The 17,057-nt window shown below is 53.5% G+C and overlaps 4 protein-coding genes across 4 annotated transcripts; 2 read left to right on the top strand and 2 right to left on the bottom strand.

Annotated features, from left to right (window-relative positions):
* Positions 1 to 62: 62 nt before the first annotated feature.
* Positions 63 to 3,003, bottom strand: MRS44_009553 (uncharacterized protein; the record flags this gene model as incomplete). Its single annotated transcript, XM_065621339.1, has 3 exons — positions 63 to 335; positions 721 to 2,805; positions 2,929 to 3,003. The coding sequence occupies 3 exons, from the start codon at positions 3,001 to 3,003 to the stop codon at positions 63 to 65; spliced, it is 2,433 nt and encodes an 810-aa protein (XP_065477411.1).
* An 844-nt stretch (positions 3,004 to 3,847) lies between these two features.
* Positions 3,848 to 5,600, bottom strand: MRS44_009552 (uncharacterized protein; the record flags this gene model as incomplete). The annotated part of the gene is made up of 4 exons (XM_046281751.2): positions 3,848 to 4,033; positions 4,081 to 4,189; positions 4,241 to 5,367; positions 5,481 to 5,600. 4 exons carry the CDS (start codon positions 5,598 to 5,600, stop codon positions 3,848 to 3,850), a joined length of 1,542 nt encoding a protein of 513 aa, XP_046124311.2.
* A 20-nt stretch (positions 5,601 to 5,620) lies between these two features.
* Positions 5,621 to 5,971, top strand: MRS44_009551 (uncharacterized protein; the record flags this gene model as incomplete). The annotated part of the gene is made up of 1 exon (XM_065621338.1): positions 5,621 to 5,971. One exon carries the CDS (start codon positions 5,621 to 5,623, stop codon positions 5,969 to 5,971), a length of 351 nt encoding a protein of 116 aa, XP_065477410.1.
* A 1,448-nt stretch (positions 5,972 to 7,419) lies between these two features.
* Positions 7,420 to 16,861, top strand: MRS44_009550 (uncharacterized protein; the record flags this gene model as incomplete). The annotated part of the gene is made up of 3 exons (XM_065621337.1): positions 7,420 to 7,702; positions 7,754 to 15,517; positions 15,576 to 16,861. The coding sequence occupies 3 exons, from the start codon at positions 7,420 to 7,422 to the stop codon at positions 16,859 to 16,861; spliced, it is 9,333 nt and encodes a 3,110-aa protein (XP_065477409.1).
* Between the last annotated feature and the right edge of the window lie 196 nt (positions 16,862 to 17,057).

The following is a 17,057-nucleotide window of genomic DNA, read 5'->3' as shown; positions in this document are numbered from 1 at the left end:
AGTGCATCGTCCGTCTCGTCTTTGGTCGTGATGTCGATCATCTGGAGGCGGCTTTCCTCATCTCAGAGAATCTTGAGGTCGAGAAATGTATGTCCGATCTCCTTGTGCTTGTCGATAATGGCTTTGTCGATCGGGTCCGCGTGGCCATTGTAGAGATCCTTCAGGCGCAGGATCTCATCCTTTGATCTGCCCTTGCCAAGCATGATTGCGCGTGCTTTGTGCGTCCTGATGTGAGGCAGGTGTGAGGGAGTGTAGAAGAGATGAAGAGGTGATGAAGTGAGGGGGATGAAGAAAGGAGGATCGTTGATAAAGTGGTTGAGTGTGTTTTGTACTTGCTATCCACGTCATCATAAGCCTTGGTGAAAGTGAGGCCGTGTCTCGGTGCTCGACGGCAGTGCTCCTCCTTTTCTCAGTGGCGGGAATCCTCACTCTATCGCCAAATCGTGCCCTCCTCCTTTACGCGTCTCTCTTCTCGCACGTGAGGGAGGGCGGATTCTCAGGGTTCGGTTATGTGTTTGTTTCCGGCTGGTAGGTACCAAGGGTGGACCAATCTGGAGGCGTCATATCCAGTCTTGGATCTCTCGACCAAGAGAAACACACTCCGCGAAGTAAAACTTATATTCTCTCTCACTCTAGGATTTCTAGGCTATCTACCGAGTAAGCGGCAATGACACGTCGCAACCTCAAGGGATGGGTCGCTTCTCATTCAAGTTTCATCACCTCCAGTCTCTGCTTCGCGCACTTCTCGGTGAACTCCTCGTTACTCATCTTTCTCTCGGTAGTGTACTTTAGTCTCAGCACGTCCTCAATCAGTTGGTGGAGCCCCTCCAGCCCACCACGCGGCGTGATTTCCCACTTCTCTCCCGTACGCACGTTGTAGAGTATCGCACAAGGTAGTCTCAGCAAGTAAGCATATGTGCAAGCCTGGATAATATGCTGGTTGGAGAGTTGCGAGACAAACTTGATCTCCCAGACAGCATCACTCATATTCCGGTCCAGGCTCGAAACCGCCACGATATCTGCTCGGCCCAACAGGCAACAGTCTTCTGTATCCTCCTCTGTATTGACTCTGAACTGCTCATGAACTTCGGCCTCAAACCTGAGGTTGCCGATCGAGTCTCTGAGTTGCCTCCAAAGCCAGGCCCGAGCTAGGGCAAGGTCGTAAGACTTGATCCAATCGAAGTCATGGTACTTCATTTGGATTTTACGAGGGTCATAACCCGACACTGTGGCCTCGTACTTGCAGGCCTGGCGACAAAGCCAAGAAACACCTTGCTGCGAGTGGATTGCCGGCATTTCCTTAATGTCATCTGAGTCCAAGTCGAGTGTATCCAGTGTTCCAGAAACGCCATGCTCGAAGGCTGCGACAACAGCGAGGCCATTCAAATCACTCACGTCTTCGTAGAACTTCAGTTTCTCATCCGAGGGCACAATGTCTCGGAGCTTGATGTGCTCATCTTTGGGTAGAGGTGGTAGCTTCCGGATATGAAGAGAGTTCTGGATAATTTTCTCGAGGGACTCATCTTTAACGTGTCGGACCATATCTCGGACGGCGACCGTCCGCGGCAGAGCAAGCCCATCCTTTGCAGGCCGTCCTGGGGCACTGGGAGCTTCAATTCCCCGCTGCGCCTTGGTCATATCAATGATATCTGCTGTCTCATGCAGAGCCTTCACGGGCACGAAAGGCATCAGCTTCTTATCCTCGTGATGGATCAAGACAAGCTGTTCCCTGGCACGAGTCAGGGCGACAAAAATCTCGTTGGGACATCTGTCATCTGGAAGGTGACGGCCGAAATTCTTGAAGTACGAGGCGTCGATGCCGAAAACAACGATGAGATCTCGCTCATTGCCCTTGAACTGGTGGATGGTGGAAACGCACATCTTCCCGTCGATAACCTTGTCATTCAGAGAGGCCTCTTCGTTAGGCGGCACATGGATCGGCACGCCGTACTTCTTGGACAATCTGTTGACCACCTTTTGCAACGGCCCTTGTTTCGTGCCATGCTGACATACACTCGGCGAGAGGATTGCTGTATTCTCAGCTCCGTAGTGCTTAATCAAAGGCCACAGCTTCCTAGCCAACGCATAGCTGTCAAAGGGGGCACACTTCAGCACAATGGGCTTAGGGCCTGTCTTGTTGCTGACGATGCATGATTCGCCCCCGAGAAAGACTTCGTTGATGAACCGAACCGATTGCTCCGATAGTCGGAAGCTTTGGCGCAGCGGAACCTTGGCGAATGGGTAGGGGCTAACAGGACCGAACAACTCGGGAGCGAGAGTCAAGTAGCGGTCATCGGCACCGCGGAATCCATAGATGGCCTGCCGCTCATCACCTAAAGCGACAATACGGGCAGGTTTCCCGCCGGCCTTTTTCTGGTTGGCCTGTATAAAGCAGTTGGTGAGCCAAAAGAGGGATCCTGTACAATCCTGAAACTCGTCCAACACGATGATGTCAAAGGGCTCAGAGCTCCACTGGGGAAGCTCATTTCGACCAAGAGCCTCGTGTATCAGTTTGGATAGTATAGCGTCATTGCTGGCTTCAGTCCCAAAAAGCCTGCCGGCCATGGAGTGAAAAGTGTAAACTTCACAGTTGAGGTAGGGTCGAATGCGTCGAAGAGTCTCCAGCTGAAGTCGCTTTGAGTATGTAAGCACAAGCACTCTTAAATCCGGGTGAGCCGCGATGATGGCTTCAGCTGTAGAAGTCTTGCCCGAGCCAGGTCGGGCTGACACGACCACATTCTCCGTACGACAGAGCTTTGCAATCTTCTGCTGGTCATCGGAAGGGATAAACGTAGGCTTCTTTCGCTGTCGTTGGAGTAAGGCATGAGCCTCAGTAAATTTACGAGACGGGGTGCAAAGAGGGAAAATACAAGGCTATTTGGGCGTCTTGTCAGTTCGATCCTGTCGCCCGGTATCGTAGATACTTACCAGTATCTCGGTACGGTATGGCTTAGGCCGTGCTCGTGCGGCTAGTGGCCAAGCTGAGGATATCTGGCCCAGCATCTTGGCTCTAACTGGTACCGTGTAGATGTTTTGCGTTTGGTATCAGAGAAAAAGAGTGGGAGAATTGGTTAGGTCAAGTAGTTAGGCATTGATAGAGGCAAATGAAGTCACTGCCGCTGTGTTGCACGACATAGTGAATGTGTCTTGACGCAAGACAATTTACCAACATTCAATGTTTGTCAATGCCATCGGGAGGCAACAGGAAAACAAATACCTTGTCCCGCATTTGTTGAAAGCCATCGGGTAGTTACTAGGCCCCGGTGATGGGCGGATAGCAATTGCAGAGAAAAGCAGCCCAGAACAAAGACACGCCTCGGTGTCACATCCAGTCTTGGATCTCTCGGCCGAAAGCAACAACCTCCCCACAGTGAGATCGACACTATCTGTCCCAGAAGACCGGATCGTGCGTGTGGATCTCGAGGTTGAGCTAGGCTGCTTTGACATGGTGAAACAAGTCGGGAATGCTACCCCAGCATCTCAATTTGAACGTCTCCCATCTCACAGCTAACTACCTAGAGTCACACACATCTCGCACGAGTCAGAGCCTCCCCCATTATCTCCTCGATTCTCGTCATGTGCTTCATATACTATTATCATATACAAATCCACTCACTGTCCCTTAATCCATACATTATCAAGCAGGATCTCGATCCGTTGCTCGACTACCTACACCACAAATAGCTCCAGAAAGATTTTGATAATGACACGATCCGCGGCGTGGTCAGCTACAGGCCACGCCCCAAAGAGTCGGCAATTGACAAAGAAAGCATAAGGCACCACCTTGAACCAGCGCCGGTTGTCAAGACATAAGTCATGCGCATTATATCATGACATCGTTTGTACATTACTTGGGCAGGAAAGCCTTGCCAGCAGCCTTGGCGGCGGCCAGGGCGCCCTGGAGGCCGTACTGAGATGAGATGCCATCGACGCGGTGTGTGGAGTTGAGGTTCTTGACGACGACGATCTGGAAGCAGGTGGCGGAGCCCTGTCGAGAGGCGATGGTCGAGTAGGCCAGGAAGATTTCCCAGATCTACACATGTCAGTGTCTGTCTTCGTCAAATACGGGATGGAACGTACCCTGAACCAGCGCTCGCCATACTTGGCCTTGACCTTTTCAGCATTTCCAAGCCAATTCCTGTACCATCGCCAGAGAGTGCCAGAGTAGTGGATACCAACAGTGTCAACACTAGCGTAATTGTTAGACAAGTCTCCTTGAGTTGGTGGTAGAATAACTTACCTCTTGACCTCGAATCCGGCAGCCTCGAGACAGCCAACGTAGAAGGAGAGCGGCGTGGAGGCATCGGCACCGGGGAAGATGTACTTGTTCAGGAACAGTCCCCAGATAAAGTCCTCGTACTGCCATGCCTTTCTCAGGCCAGACAGTTGGACGTACATGGAGCCATCATCCTCAAGCATCTCGTAGCACTGTCGGAAAAAGGTGGTGAGTCTTCGGACACCGACGTGCTCGGCCATCTCCAGCTGCGTGATCTTGTTGAACTTGGTGTCGTCGGGGATATCACGGTAGTCGCAGACGAGGAGCTTGCTCTGCTCCTCGGGGATGCCAGCCTTGCGAAGGCCGTCGTTACCCCATTGTGCCTGGTTGCTTGCGAGGGTGACACCGGTGACCTTGGCGCCGTAGTTGACACTGGCGAACTTGGCCAGGGTTCCCCAACCGCAGCCGATATCCAAGACGGTCTCGCCCTGCTTGAGATCAATCTTTTCGCAAACAATTGCCAGCTTGTTGTCCTGCATCTCCTCGAGAGTCTCCTCTCGGGTGGGGTCGGAGATGATGCCCGACGTGTAGATCATGCGGGGACCCAAGAACCAGGCGTAGTGGTCGTTGCCGTGGTTGTAATTGGTGCCGACCTGGGCCTCATCCTGCGAGCGGAGGTGGAGAATGACGTCGGGGAAGAAGCCGAACAGGAGGTAACGGAAGGTCTCAGACGTGAAGTTGAAGGTGGCCCACTCGTGACGGTACTCGAAGACCTCGAGAGCATCGGCGTTGAGGTCGACCTGGCCCGTAAAGTACAGCTCAAAGAAGGTGTTCATGGGAATCTTGTGTCTTCCATTCCAGCGGGCACGGTGTAGGTCGCTCTTGAAGTTGAGGTAGAACTCGACGGGACGGCCGGGAAGCTCCACCTTGTCGTTGATGCGGGGGCTCAGCTTGGACATGACGGTCCAGATGACGATGAGGATGGGGATGGAGGTGAACAGGCTGAAGAAGAGGGTCGTCTTCAGGCCGCCTCCAACCTTCCACGACAGCCAGGTCGGGATGCCCACGAGGGCGCCGAAGAGGAGGACGTTGGACCATTGTTCATATCCGGGACCGTCGGCGGGCAGCGGGGCGTTCTTGATGGCGGGAGACTGCGAGAAGGGTCAGCAGGTGTTGGAGAGCTATGGATGCTGTAGATGTGTAGACGTGTAGTCGTAGACGACATGTAGACGATGTGTGGTGCGGCTAGGGAATGGCTTCTCACCTTGGTCAAGCGGACGCCGCAGTCCTTGCCAGTAACGATCGTCTCGGCGGGAGGTTCGGGGGTCTCGATAAAGTCGATGTCAGCGACGAGGTGAGCCCCTCCGTTCTGTTTCAACGCCATCTTGGGCAACGAAGCTTGAGATGCTGCTGCTGGGAGAGCAAGAGCAGGACTCGACACGACGTGGAGAGAGGATGAAGATGCTGAGTTCCAGTCCGAGCCGGGACGGGACAAGCGGTCAAGGCAAGGGTGCTTGCTTTGCTGTGCTTTCTTGCTTCTGCCCGTCACCTCCCGTCCCCCTCAACCACCTGAGCGAGCTCCAGTGGGAGCTCCAGCAGGCACAGGCCTACAGGTACAGCGAGGCACGGGCGGGGCCAGGCCCTGGAGCGGCCAGTGAGACAGCTGCTGCCGTGGCATGGCGTAATGCGGCCAAGGCCAGGGCGTACGTAGGCTGCGGGAACAGCTCAACAGCTGTCATGGATTGCCAGCTGTAAATTGCTTCTCGTGATGGGTCGCCGCGCAATTGGCCAGGGCCTTGTTGATTGATTTCCCAGGCCGTATGTTGGAGCCTGCTGCCGGCCCATAATGATGCCACGCTCTGGTGCCCAAAAGCAGCGCTACGACCTGAGCTAGAGCCCGCGGGAGCACCCGACGAGCTATGTACGGCCGTTTCACTCAAGGGGGGGTCAGCCCCCAAAAAAAGACGCCTGAAAACATGACCTGCGTGGCCGCTTGTTTTGCTCCGGTGTTTTTGGATGCCCTTGCAGGGGGCCTTGCCCTGTGTGGGGAATTGGGCCATGTCAAAGGGCAAGGGTCCTAGCTCGAGGCGAGCATTTTGATCGGCGGTGAAATTGTCTTCACGTGAAAAACAAGGAGGACGGGGATGATGGATAATCCGAGTGTCGTGTGCTTTGATACCTGTTGGCTGCAGCCACGTTTACTGTGGATCGGGTCAAGCTGCAGGGTAGTCAAATTGCGAATCTCGGAAGCCCTTATCTTTGATGACAATGGACATTTGATAGATGCCTGGTAAAATGCATAGATTAGTTCAAGCTCTCCATGTTTGAGAAGTCATCTTATGCATCTCTTACATTCAGCACAGAAACACAAAAAGAAGCGGGTTGTTTGCATGCAACAATGCAATTCTCACGCTGGCAAAGACTCGTGCCGATGGCGCGATGCCGTCGGCTATGGCTCTTATCTTATCAAGAGTCAAAAGCCACAAGCGCTCATTCTAACTTCCTTTCGGAATACGGCTTCAGACTGTCTTCAATGTAAGTCCCGATCAAATACGAAGCATGTCAAAGATTGGGGACACTTCCAGTTGTACTCTTGAGGTTACGTGCCCTAAGTTTTCGGCACATCTCCAAACTTGAATCTCGGGCTGCCTGGCGCCACAAACGTTCCCGCTCGTTGCTCTGCACCGCCACACCCAGGTGCGCAGCGCCCGATGCCAATATGACGTCATCGGTCTCCGTCCTCGTTCCGGCATTCACCGTTCAATTCCTGCAAGTCATACTGGAGGCCGGATTAATTGTCACCTCGCGACCTCGATGGAAGATAGGCGAGAAATGGGAACCTGTGAGGCATTATGCAGCCTGGTTTAGAGCCTGATTGGCCGAAGACGCTCACTCCATAACCTGCTGCAAGGCTGAAGTCAACCTGGTTGCTGCGTGGGGGCAACTGACCTCACCGGTCCAGTCGATTGCCAGCCAAAGTTCAACCTCGCAGTGACTGACGGCAGAGCCAAACGGTCACTCACTTTTCACGCCGGAACCTTCACCTCTCGCCCGAATGAAAACAACAAATCCTTCATCTCCTTGGTCTCCTCCATCTTCCTCTTCTTCTTCTTCCCTACCGCCACTTCTTCATTCTTCATCCTCGCTCTCTTGCCGCATCGACCCATTGCCCACATCTGCGCTTCCGCAGCCTCGTCGCCACCATGGCGCCCATCCAGAGCGAAGCGTTCGATTATCTCTTTCATCACATCTTCCTACCCCAAAAGCTACCAGGTCACGAAGATGATTCAGCGTCAAATGTCGCCTCCCTCATTTCCTTTGTGCTGCGTTCGCTGCAGCGCTTTCTCATCGAGTCCCGTCCAGCCGATCAGGTCGCCACTCGAAGTTGCATCTCCATGCTGGAGATGATGCAGAAGTCGTCCGACAACTACGGATTCTTGGATGAAGATGGACTTCGACAAGTTCTCCGAGATCTCTCCCTCAGCGGTATGTGTCATCTGAGCCCCCTTCCACGAGATTTGCTTACAACAATTTCAGACTCCGTCGCTGCGTTTCACGTCGCGGCGCAGAACGCAGGTATTCTCATCCGACGGACAGGCACTACGGTTTGCTTTGAAACATTTGAGCTATCCCCGACAAATGAAGCCGTCACATCAACACGAGGACGTCTTGTTCGTCGCTTTCCGGCAACGGCCACCGAAGTTTCCCTTGATGACTTCCAGGATGAAGGTTTCCAGTGTGCCTTGACCAAGACGTTGGTCAAGATGAGCTTTCAGACCGCACCCGATACAAGGCCGACGGCACGAAAAGCCGGGCAGGATCACACCGAAGAGCGTGATTCGACAAATCCTCGCATCGTCACTGAGCTCCTGACGAGCATCCTCGCAGCAGTCGGCAAGCACGTCAGCGCCCAGGGAATTTGCAAGAATACCCGGCAAGAGATCTCTTGGCGACAGAGCAGGCTCCCATGGAGACGATCTGCTGTATGGCTTCTCATCCGTGTTGCGCTACAGCTGACCATGGGCCGACAATCCGATGACTCCGATCGCACCTACAAGGCTTTCATGGTGTACCTGATGGCTCAAGTCCTCAACGCGGCGGACCAACCGTCCACACCCACCTATGCCCTCCACACCATGATGACCAAGGTGTCGGGTAGACTTTGTAAGCTCGACAACCCAGGACAAGGGCTCTGGTTGGAGACCATCGAGAAGATCGTGTCGGACACTTCCGAATGCCTTACACAAAGGTGGCAGCGAATCCGTGGCCGGTCCGAGACCCCCCTTGACCTAGAATCAGTGTCTAAGCTCGACATGAAGGACAACATCGATCTTTCTCTTCCGCCGATGGACGACTTCCTTGCCACGATCCCTCAACGACGTAGAGAGAGCGGCTCCTCTGGCTTTATTCCGACATCTTACATTCCACCCCCTGACCCGGATCACCTGCCACCAGCCTATGTACTCAGCAGCAATGAGCACCTGCTCTACAACCTTGCAATGGTCGAATTATGGGTGGCAACACATCTCAGCCCCTGGTTAGAGAAACACATCGGAGATGATACGACATGTCGAGACTTAAAGTTGTTGCTCCAGCGGTACCATTCGGCAGCTGTAGATTGGTACAAGACGCGCCCCGAGGGTATATCACGAATGTTCCTTGCCATCGGCGAACTATGGGTTGCTATAGACAAGTCAGCCCTTCACGCCATCCCCATGTTGCGAGAATACGACCCGGAGGTGCCGGCACAGGTGTGGCAAGTGCTCTTGGTAGCATCCATGGAGGACATGGCGAGACTCCATCGCGTCGAGACCTACTTTAGGAAGCGCCAAGAACTCTCCTTGAAGGACAGACCTTCTGTCTTTCGCTCTTATGGCGAGAGGCTGTCGTTCCCGGTGCAGTACTTTGAGCAGTCCGCCAAGCTTAAACATCTCAAGTCTCAAATCGAAAATCAAGCCGAGGCACAGAAGCGCGCCAAGCTGGTAGAATTTGCCAAACTGCGAGAGGAACACGACAGGTTGATGCGACAGCATGAGCAGCGATCCTGCGAAAAAGTTGAGGTCGACTACTCCATGGAACATGTAGCAGCCCACTGTCGCAAGTGCACTGCCTTGAAAGATGCTAAGAACCTGGAGATCGAGGTTTACGAGTGGCCCTTGCCGAACAGACACCTTCAGGCTCAAGCTGTCGTGTTTGAGCTGGCCGTTCCCTCGGAGTTTGCTGAGTGGCGGGATGCGACAATCTATCTTGTCGACGATGTCCTGGGATGCAAGCCTTCACAGACCGTTCGTCCCCGATCTGCTCACCCGCTGAGGACATATCGAGCACTGGCTGGATTCCGACAATCCGGTCTGCAAGGTCGAATTCATCTTCTGTCGGAAGCCAAGCCTCATGCTGTTACCCATCGACGATCCAAACGTATTGCCCATACCACGGAATCCGAGGTGTGTGTTAAGAACGGCCTCATCTTCCAGTATTTCGACGAAGAGCGACATGCCTTTCTGTCCACGTTCAGCCCTTCCTACGACCTAGTGGATCTATGTACGTTCAAGCTTCCTCCGCGTGCTCAAGTCTTGCAAGACTTCCTCAAGCGCCCGTGGGACCAGCCGAATGGACAGACACCCAACACCGTCATCTCGAGTCTGTCCGACTGTCCAAGCTACATGTCGTTGGGTGAATACAAGGCCTTGGCTGCCCTGCCAATCGGTTACCGCATTCAGTGGATGAATGTTCTGACACAGCTTGCCATGCCCTCGATAGACTTCAACAAAGCTGAGACTGCCACTTTCCTGCTTCAAATGAGCCTACAAGCTGGACCGAATGCCCTGTCGACCGTCACACGGTGCACCCACACGCGATTGTCCGACCCGCAGTTTGGCTCGCAGATGTTGGAAAGCCTCACCCAGTGCGTCTCTCGGGTTCATGAGAACTGGGAGTCTCACACATCTTTGTGGTGCTTTACGTTCCTAACGTCTCGGCTTCTGTCGGTCGGGGCTGAACATCTGTCGAAGCCACTCCTCAGCCTGCTTGCCCAGTGCCGAAAGATCTCGTATAAGTGGTTATGTCGACTGATGACGAGAGTGCAAGAGACCACCGACGACGCCCAGCGACAGGAGTTTCTAGAGACTGCCTTCAAGATTGCCTTGATCTGCGCCGACACGTTCAACGTGGATGATAGATTCCTGCCCAAGATTCTGGCAGATCCGCAAGAAGCATCCATCCTGCTCGAGGCTTCTATCAGTATCTGCAACAATTCGAAGATCAAGAACACGACAGAAGACGTTGTCCTCGACATCCTGTATAACAGATGGATGTATACTCTACATCGCGCTCGTCCAGTCCTGATCCGCGACATCGTCAAGAACGGAAACTCATGTCTCGACATCGCTATCCATCGATCTTGGCCCGCCTTTATCGCAGATAGCGAATGGACTGTGACCCCCTCTACATGCTACTGGCTCGAGACATCCTCTTCCCGCATCGGGGTACATTTTAGCATTCTCACAGGAGAGTTGTTGGTCAATGGCCTTCCTCTGTCGCGTCTTCCCCGAGAGTTTGAGCTACATCCCGATTACAGCAGGCTCTTTGGCTCCCTGTCCTTGGACGTCATGCCTAGCACGCTCCCAGGCATGCAATTCTGCGCCACCAGACCCATCCAGGGCTATGCCGTACACTTTGGGATGCAGGATATTCCTGAGGGTAGATGGAAACAGGATCTCGTCGTGCGCATGGAGAAGGATGGCTCAAGTCTGGATCTGGTACCATCGAGAGCCTTCAAGGGAGTGTTACCTCATGTGCTTGTCGAGGATTACGCACACTGGCACCACGGCGACACCGGCGTTATCGAGCTTCGACCACGAACCAACTTCTGGGAGACAAGCGACGACAATTGGAAATTGGCTCGACACGGGGCGAGCTGGAGGCTTAGCCGACACGAGAAGACGTTTTTGCTGGCTCCTTCAAGCAAGCTAGGTGAACGCATTGCCACGATTCTGCGTCCCCTGGAGGCTTCCTTAGATCTTCACATGGTGTACGATGTGCGAGCTAACCAGCTCGAGGTGCATATTCCTCGACTTCAGCTCGACTTCCTCTTGAGATCTGGAGAGTCATCCATCAGCTCTAGGCAATTCCGTGGAATGCAGATTGACACAGACCAATCTCTCGGTACTCTGGTCGGATTCAACAGCAAACTCATCCTCCGGAGCAACCATAGCCCACCAAGCAGGCTGATGATCCTCCCTGAAGGCGAAGTTAGATTTGAGAAGTCAGTTGCCAATGGCTTCGACGAACATGTGGACGCATTCGTTGTTCACGGAACTGCACAGCGTGTACAGGCCTATCGAATCGACAACCTCCTCGGTCGCCTCGTCGCCAACAACAAGGTCGATAGCAAGCTCTTCCTCGCCTACATCCACGCACTCACTTCATTCTGTCTTCCAGACCCCTTCCTCGGCCGGACAGGAACTGAGCAGGCTCTTGACATTCTCACATCCGCATCGGTCCGAGCACCATCTCAATTGACCAAGATCGCACATGAAAGACTGGGCCTCATTGCAGACATTTCCCCAGCTCGCTCCTTTTACGGCGAGAGGAGTATGCAAGTTGTGGATTGGTATCCTGAGCTGAGCTGTCTGACTCAGGACGACCGCTTCTACACGGCCGTTCACGAGATTCTGAAGAGGACTAAAGACGTCGAATTCCTCTTTCCGAAGAGTGATTTTGAGCCCATTGAACCCAACCATGCCGAGATGGAGCTTGTCAACCGGGCGATTCTGCAATCATCGCGACACAAGGTCTCAGGCTTTGGCGCCGAGACTTACAGCACCCAACACGATGTTGAGTACCAGGCAAGAGACAGGGGACAGGAGTCTCGTCACGCAACTCGTGCTGGTGAGATGGCTTTCCGGATCTACCACAACGAAACCGCTCGCTTTCAGCCTGTCGCACACCACCTTGAGGCTCACCTGTACAGCCTACTCGAGACTGAGCAGATTGGTCTGTTCACTCAAGAGCCACCAAAATCCAAGCTTAACTACGACTCTAGGTGGCTTGAGAACCCCAAGACATTTCTCTCGTCCGACTGGTGTGGGATTCATTACGCCTTTCAGAACAACAATACCTTGCTCAACAAGTTTGAGTTGATGGTCTGGATTGCGACCATGTCATTCGCCACTGACTACGACGCTCAGATAGTTCAGGCCTTCTTGATGCTTGCCACATCTCCCACCTTGTCTGCTGTTTCTTTGCCTGACGATACCACCTACGATCTGTCCAAGGGTCACAAACCGGTGACAACTGAGCTGTCAAGAATAGCGACCGACGCAGCCATCTCCTTTAAGCAGTCGCCTGACGCCAACCTCCCGCAGAAGCAGCGTGAATCACTCAAAGCGACGGTTAAGCGACGTCAAAGATCCTTTGCTGACGCGAAGAGTCGAGCCGTCGACCATTTTAGGCGTCATATTGGACAACAATGGCCCTGCGAGACCCCAACCCCCCCTAAGGGGGATGAAGTGGAAACATACATCAACGTCCCGCATGCAATGGACGCGGTCATGGACAAGTGGAGACTGTGGTACCGGAATCTCATGTTCAAGGTGTATCTGATGAATTTTGTCTCTGGCTTGGGGGATCTGCCCTTGAAGGAAGTCAGACCCGTGCCAGGGCCCGTACCCTTAAGATTCACCCCCAAGACAAGCACCCAAGGATTCGTCTCCATCGATGAGCTGTTTTCTCAAGGCTCTATCGAGGCTCAGATTCCAGTCCCTATTCAAGATCCTACGCTGAACGGCCTCCTCCGGACAACGACAACCAGTGCCGAGACAAGTCAGAAGCTGACTGAGGTGCTCGACAGCCTTGACAACAAGACAACGCTGGTGTACGAGCATCACTATGTGCGGGAGTTGAGGCAGAGCTTGGCGAGTCTAAGAGACCATGTCGAGAACGAGCTGGATGCCGACAGACTCTCAAAGCATGCTTCTCTTTTCCAACAGCACCTCGAACAATGTGACAGCCGAGTCAAGTCCATCTACGACTCGTTGTTGCGCGCGGTCATGTCGTCAATATCTCAAGCCTCGACAAACGCTCCTGATATTGTGTTGTCTACCCTCAGAAGGGCAGATTTCCTTCCCAGAGTCTCGCCGATACTATTCCTACAGCAGCTCAGAATGCTCCGGTGGTGTAGACTCAGTGATCAATGGAGAAACGCGATCATCGAGTACGCACTTGCCATCACTGCTCTTCAGCAGGCGAGGCGCTTCCTCAGATTTCAGGATTCACCCGTCGATCTGCTCCGGGAACTCGAAAACACCGGTCACAAGGGGTGGAACGCTCACGAACATCCTGAGTGGCTACTTTTGGAGTGTGAGAGTGAAATTATGATCCGAGAGGTCCAGGAGCAGATTGCGCAACAGATGATGGCACCTCCCGACAAGCAGAATGCCGTGATGCAGTTGAACATGGGTGAAGGAAAGTCTACCGTCATCGTCCCCATCGTCTCTTCGGCTCTTGGCGATGGCTCGAAGCTCGTTCGAGTTATCGTGGCCAAACCACAAGCGAAACAGATGAATCAGATGCTGGTCTCGAAACTCTCCGGCTTACTCGACCGCCCCGTTTATCAGCTGCCGTTCTCGAGAGAAATTCGCATGGACACACTACGAGCCGGGGTAATCCACCAGCTAATGGTCAAGTGCATGGAGGAGGGCGGTGTCTTGATGGTTCAACCGGAGCATCTCTTATCATTCCAGCTGATGGAACCGGAATGTCAGCTTAACGGGAACGGCACAGCTTCCGAGCAGATGATGAAGACTCGAACCTTCTTTGACAAGTTTTCGAGGGACATTGTTGACGAGAGTGACGAGAATTTTAGCGTTAAGTTTGAGCTTATCTACACCCTTGGACAGCAGCGATCAATCGAGCACAGCCCTGACCGGTGGATCGTCGTCCAGGAGGTCTTGGGACTGATTGCAAAGTTCTGCGGCGAGTCGAGGTTCGAGTTTCCTCAGTCGATCGACTTTGACGATCGACATGTCGAGAGATTTCCAAGGATTCGACTTCTTCGACCCGATGCCCAAGAGGCTATTCTCAACCGTGTGGCCGAGTTCATCTGCGAGACTGGTATGAGCGGATTCCCTATCGCCCATCAGCCTCCGAAGATCCGGGAAGCTGTTCGACGATACATCACCCAGTGGGAACTTTCCCCCGAGGAGGTCAAGTCGGTTGAACAGAGCCTGTTCTGGGGCGAGACGACAATGAATCACATACTGCTTCTACGTGGACTCCTGTCTGGCGGAATCCTTTCTTTTGCTCTTGGACAAAAGCGATGGAGAGTCAACTACGGCACTGATCCCCACAGAGAGACCAAGACACTGCTCGCCGTCCCCTACCGAGCCAAGGATAACCCGACGCCTCGATCCGAGTTCAGCCATCCTGATGTGGTCATTGTACTTACCTGCCTGAGCTACTACTACAGTGGCCTTGATGACGAGGCTCTCTACTCCGCCTTTGATCTACTCACCAATTCCGACAATGCTGATCTTGAGTATCAGGTCTGGGTCAAGACTGCTCCGACTCTGCCAGAGCACTTCCGACACCTGGAAGGCATCAATCTTCGGGATCGCCTCCAAAGCACAACGGAGGTGTTTCCCCATCTTCGGTATTCCAAGGCTGCTATCGACTACTACCTTTGTCGCTTGGTCTTTGCGAAGGAGTGCAAGGAGTTCCCCCACAAGCTTTCGGCTTCTGGATGGGATTTGGCCAAGATCAAGACCAACCCGACGACAGGATTCAGTGGTACCAATGACTCTCGGTATCTCCTCCCGATGGCCATCAAGCAGCTGGACCTTGTCGAACAGAAGCACACCAACGCTCTGGTGCTTGAGTATCTTCTTCGCCCGGAGAATGGCATTGCCCTGATGCCACCAGAGATGAAGGGGGCAACTTTTGACAGCCAAACCCTTCTGGAGATGGTCTCCAAGATGAGCCCCAACACCCGCGTTATACTCGATGTCGGTGCCCAAGTCATCGACCTGACAAATATCGAGTTTGCAAAGGCTTGGTTGAGCCGCTATGACGAAGAGAACACACAGGCGGTCATTTGCTTCAGCGAGCTTGACGATATTATCGTCGTTGATCGGTCCGGAAAGGTTGAGGAACTTCAGACTTCGCCATTTGCTAATCAGATGGATCAATGCCTGGTCTTCCTTGACGAGGCGCACACGAGAGGCACGGATCTGAAGCTTCCCGTGAACTACCAAGCCGTCGTGACTTTGGGCGCGGGTTTGACGAAGGACCGCTTGGTTCAAGGTATGTATTCGCCCTCAACGACCCCTTCCCTTTTAAACGGTTGCTAACATTTCTATAGCATGCATGCGAATGCGAAAACTTGGAAAGGGGCAGACCGTGGTGTTCTGCATTCCACGCGAGATCGAACAGAAGATCCTACTTCAACGAGGCCAGAAGCCGTCTTCTGGACAGATCACGATACCCGATGTTATCTCCTGGGTCATCACCGAGACCTGCCTGGACCTACGACGAGCGATGCCCCTGTGGCTCACTCAAGGCCTCCGGTTCTTTGAACAACAGGCCTTCTGGATCGGGGTATCAAGTGCTAAGACCAGATTCTCGTGGGCCCAGCAGTTCATGGAGGCCGAAGCCCAGAGTCTTGATCAACGGTATCGCCCACGAAGACCCGACGCCAGCCTGGATACCATCCTCGGCCACGTCGGCCCCCGTGCAAGCGAACAGTTCCGCTCTCGCTGCGAGGAGTTTGGCCTCATTGAACTTCAAACAAGCTCGCTCAACGAGGAGCAAGAGAGAGAGCTTTCGCCCGAGGCCCAACAGGAACGACAAGTCGAGAAGCCGCCCAGAGTCGAGCCAGAAACCCATCGTGTTCACTCTGGTCTGCGCGAGTTCATTGTCGACGGCCAGTTCCCAGGCGAGTGTGCTGCCTTCAAGCCCGCCTTCAAGGCTCTCAGCCAGACTTCTGCTGCGGCATGCTTCGACGTGAACGAGTTCCCAAGCAACATCTGGGTGACACACGACTTCGCCACAACCGTCAAGGCTCGCTTTGGGAAGAAGAATTATTCCGACTCTTTCCAACGCCCCGTCCAGTGGATCCTCACGAGCAACAGCACCGTTGATGACATGCGCCTCGTCATCATCAGTCCATTCGAGGCCCAGGAACTTCTGCCGGTCATCGAGGCGTCTCGACATGTCACGCTGCGACTCTACGCTCCACGAACCAACCTTGGGTTCCAGCCTCTCGACCACTTGAGGCTGTACACGGTCTCTAAGAAGGTCCAGAACGCACCCATACCGGAGGATATCATTGTCCAACTCAACCTTTTTGCAGGACAGCTTTACCTGCTCTCGTTTGACGAGTACGTTGATGTGTGTGAGGCACTGGGTTTGGCTTGGGGTCCTTCAGACGACTCTGTGACCCTTGGACCAGATGGCTTTATCCCACCGGGCACCAGCGTGGGAAAGCTGGTCAACAAGTCAGGATTTACAAAGAGTCCAGTCAGGTTCCTCAAGGTCCTCATGTCAAAGATCCGACAGGACTGCGAGCTGATTGAGAAGACGCACATGGGCAAGATTTTGGAGGGTATTCGCCTGGTAGAGGAGGATTTCGCAGATCAACAAAACTAGAGGGGGCAAGAAGGTGTGGTTTAGAGTTGATCATTTGTTGTTTGTATCGCGAATGGAGTTTTGGAGTTTGGTATCAAGCATGTAACGAGTCCGCATTAGAAATGACGCAACGGCCAATTGATTAATCACCAATGAGTTGAGGAGCTACTTTGACTGATGTCCACAACCAAGCAATAACCGTCCCTTCTTCCAGCTC

Source organism: Fusarium solani (genome assembly GCF_023522795.1).
Source record: "Fusarium solani strain SB1 chromosome Unknown bctg00000005, whole genome shotgun sequence".
NCBI lineage: Eukaryota > Fungi > Ascomycota > Sordariomycetes > Hypocreales > Nectriaceae > Fusarium > Fusarium solani.
Note: the sequence above shows the minus strand (reverse complement) of the source record. Positions and strands in the feature narration are given on the sequence as shown.